The sequence below is a fragment of the Momordica charantia genome (genome assembly GCF_013281855.1).
Source record: "Momordica charantia cultivar OHB3-1 chromosome 4 unlocalized genomic scaffold, Mcharantia_2.0 BLBB01000004.1, whole genome shotgun sequence".
NCBI lineage: Eukaryota > Viridiplantae > Streptophyta > Magnoliopsida > Cucurbitales > Cucurbitaceae > Momordica > Momordica charantia.
The window spans coordinates 25,567,775-25,571,431 of record NW_028275162.1 but is presented as its reverse complement, the minus strand read 5'-3'; the positions used below and the strand labels follow the sequence as shown (position 1 = coordinate 25,571,431).

At 35.3% G+C, this 3,657-nt stretch overlaps 1 protein-coding gene across 1 annotated transcript; it reads right to left on the bottom strand.

Annotated features, from left to right (window-relative positions):
• Positions 1 to 586: 586 nt before the first annotated feature.
• On the bottom strand, positions 587 to 2,558 carry LOC148212062 (GATA transcription factor 8-like). Its single transcript, XM_088122328.1, has 3 exons — positions 2,367 to 2,558; positions 2,076 to 2,278; positions 587 to 1,667 (listed from the first exon to the last, which is right to left on the bottom strand). Exons 2-3 carry the CDS (start codon positions 2,262 to 2,264, stop codon positions 945 to 947), a joined length of 912 nt encoding a protein of 303 aa, XP_087978454.1. The 5' UTR covers positions 2,265 to 2,278; positions 2,367 to 2,558; the 3' UTR covers positions 587 to 944.
• Between the last annotated feature and the right edge of the window lie 1,099 nt (positions 2,559 to 3,657).

Below are 3,657 nucleotides of genomic sequence, written 5' to 3'. Positions count from 1 at the left end.
CAGCCCACCAAATCGGTGGAAACTTCAAACCTAATTAAAAAAAAAGAAAAAGAAAATTCCTACATTTTGAAGAATTTAATTAGGCTTCATCTCTTCTTCTCCGTTTTGCAGCTATTTATTTATGTGGAGTGTCGTAGATATCGAATTATCGATTTTAAGAATGGTAATGAGTGTCTTATCTAGTAAGTTATATTAAATATTATTTTATAAAAAAGTTGCATAGAGTTTTTTTTGTGAAGTTTGTAGAGTTCTTGACCTTTGTTGTTGTCTATCTAAATCCTCGATATCCGTCTCAAGAAAAATGGTAAGATATCCTCCAAAGTCCATGTCATTCCTTTTAAGCTTCAAAGGAATCTCCTTTTTCTTTTTCTTTTTCTTTTTTCTTTGAAGTTTGAGGATAAAAAGAACTAAAAAAGCCAATGGTATCCCCATTGCAAGGGAGTAGTGGAGAGAAAATCTAATCTTCAGACAAAAACACATAAATTTATCGCCAGTATAGAACTAGAAGCGTCCTTTATCTCAAAGAGAGAAAAACGGATACGAAAATATATCGTGAAAGAACAAAATATATTAAAAAGAACTCAAATTTCATGAGAAAAATTTCATCACTTTTGACTACTATTTGAACTGCAAAAAGAATTTCCTGATAAATATTGATAAAAACAAAAGAATATGAAGGGGAAAAAAAAAAGAAAAAACTAAAACACCACAATACAAAATATATCTAAAATAAACTTATGAGGGACCTAATAGTAATAAACCAAACTAAACCCTAATTTTTCTTCGGCCTCCATTATCTTTCTCTAACCTAAGAATACTTCATCTATTTGTACAGGAAAAGAAAAAAAAAACCATATAAAGAAAGAAATTGAAGTAATAGAAAATTTTTAAGCAACAGAGAGGGCGGCGGCGGTGATGGCGGCGAAGAGGAATTTTCCGGTCACTCACACGTAATCGAGGGCAATGCCAGAGTTAATATTCGGAATGAGCTCCGGCGACTCTTCCGCCGGAGATCTTGCGGCTTTTTCGTCTTGTTTGGTTCTCATTTCGATAACCTTCTTGTGCGAATTGGAGTGTAAACGCGGAACGAAAGTCGGACTTGCCGCCGGCCGGTATTCCGGGAAGAGGCGGCCGGATTTGTAGCGGACGCCGCAGGCGTTGCAGAGAGTTTTCGGCCCTAATGGCCCCGCCCTCCACTGCGGCGTCTTTGTCACTTCGCAGTGCAAGCATTTTCTAACGCCTTGATTAAACGCATCGTTTCGATCTCGCCGGAACGACAATTTGATTTTCTTGTTCTTGTTGCTCGGCGGAGAGGGAGAACAGGACTCGGCGTAGTTCTCGGAATCCGATGACGCCTTTCCGGTTGCGGCTTCGGAAGTCGCCGGCGAAACGAGCTGCGGCGGCCGTGGAATGAATGTCGGCGGCCGAGGTCGCTTGCTGCGAGGACGGCCGCGTTTACTGGCGGCTAGGGCTTTTTTATCGCCGGAGTCGGAGCTGCTGCTGCTGCTGCTGTCGAGAACGGAAACCGGACTTGAGGTGTGAAATTGGTTTGGTGCCGCCGACGACGACGGCGAAATGGAGGAGGTGTTGATGGTTAGGGTTCCTGCGCCGGAGAAGGAATCATCGACGAAATTTGAAAGCCATTCCAGTTGAACGATGTCTTCGTACTGAAAACAGAGCAAAACTTCATCAATTTTTGACCATCAGATCTTACCCTGGTCTGCGAAGTAGGGAATCAAAACCCCTTATTTTTAAATTTTTACAATTTTAAAATCAATGATATTTTTTTATTTAGATAGATTGATTTGGATGAGCAATTTACGTTTTTGTTCACTTGCTCATTTTAATAAAAAATAATAAAAATTTTCTAAAAAAATCATTAATTAATTACAATGAGAATGGAGTACCGCACACAATTAACTCGAATCAATTCACAAATTTTTAAAAAAAATCCCAATTTTTACTCTTTTTTTTTTTTTGAAACTTTCAAACGCGTATTTATTCCTCCAAAATTTATTAGTTTTAGAGCTTTAATTCTTAATTATGACGTCAGTGATATTGTGTGGAGAACTGACCGGAACAGAGAGATCGGCGGAGTCGGCGGCGGAGTGAGTGGACCAAATGGGGGGAAAGGCGGAGTTGCAGTCGGCGTTGGCGGAGAAAGCGACGTCGTCCAGGTCTCCGGTGGGGAAATCGAGGAGGTCGTCGATGTGGTCAAAGAAACTGCCGCAGTCAATCTCGTCGGCGAAACTGTCTCCGATCATCTTCTTGAATTTCCCTGATTACGAAATGGAAAAAGAAAAAAAAAATCAAAACCAAAATCCATATATATCCTTCAAAATTGGAGAAATGTTTGAGTTGGAAACCTGAGATTGAAGATGAAATGGTCGAGGGAATATGGGTTGAGAGTGAGAGAGAAGAGTTCAATTGTGGTTGCAGGGAAGTTCCATTGAAGAAAGAGGAGAGGGAAAGAAAAAGGCTAAAAAGAAAGAGAGGAGAATTGGTGGTTGTTGGTGCCAGCTGTCGTTTTACTGTTGTTTCTTTTGTCTGCTATCTTCACATTGAAGCTCCACTTTCCCACACGGTTCCCTCTTCACCCCCATCCCATGTTTCCATTTTCATATATATTTTTTTAAGTTCAATTATAAGTTTAGTATATATATTTAATGTCTTTAAATTTTTAACGTTAAAAAATACATTACGTGCCTGTACTTTGGTAAAGTAATAATTTAGTCCATAAACTTTAGTTTGTAACGATTTAGTCTAATTGGTAACAATTTAGTCATTGAGACTTGAATTTTAATATGTAACAATTTAGTTATTGTAATTGAAAATTGGTAACGATTTAGTCTTTATCGTGAACTTTCTGGGTTAAGTTTCTTACATATATAAATAGATAAACTAAAGAGAAACCAAATATGTTTATAACTAGAAAGATTAAACTATTATATGATAAAATTTCACACTTAATTTTAATAAAATTGTTTACGGTAGGGACTAAATTGTTATAAATTTTAAACTACAGAGACTAAATCGTTACAATTTAAAGCTTATGGACTAAATTGTTACTTTAGTGAAAATATAGGGACTAAATCGTTACAAACTAAAGTTTATGGACTAAATTGTTAAAGTACATCCAAATGTGTTTTTTAACCAATTTTTTAATTTCGTGCTTTTTCGTGTAATGAGATGGGATTTGAACATACAAATCTGTGGTTAGTGATAGGAGTGATTGACAAATTTTTAATATTGTGTTTAACATATCACTTAATTTTTGTTATATAAGGTAAAAATTAAGGGCACAAACTCATACTCGTACTTGTTTGTTTTCATGTTTACTGAATTCTTTTGATTTCGTGAATATGTGTTTGATGGTTTTATTTTTTTAGTTGAAATTTGAGAATTGAAATCATGAAAATGTATTAGAAGATAAAAATTTGAATAAATATATTATTTAACGTTATAGAATCATTTTTTAATTTAAAATGTTTATAATATATTACATTACAAATTATATAAAAGGTACCAGATTTGTAACATGAAATATGCCAACAAATATTTGAAATTTAACTAAATATTTACTTGATAATTACAATTATTTCTATTAGTTGTGAATATATTATTGAAGACATTCGACGACAGATACAAAAATCTTTT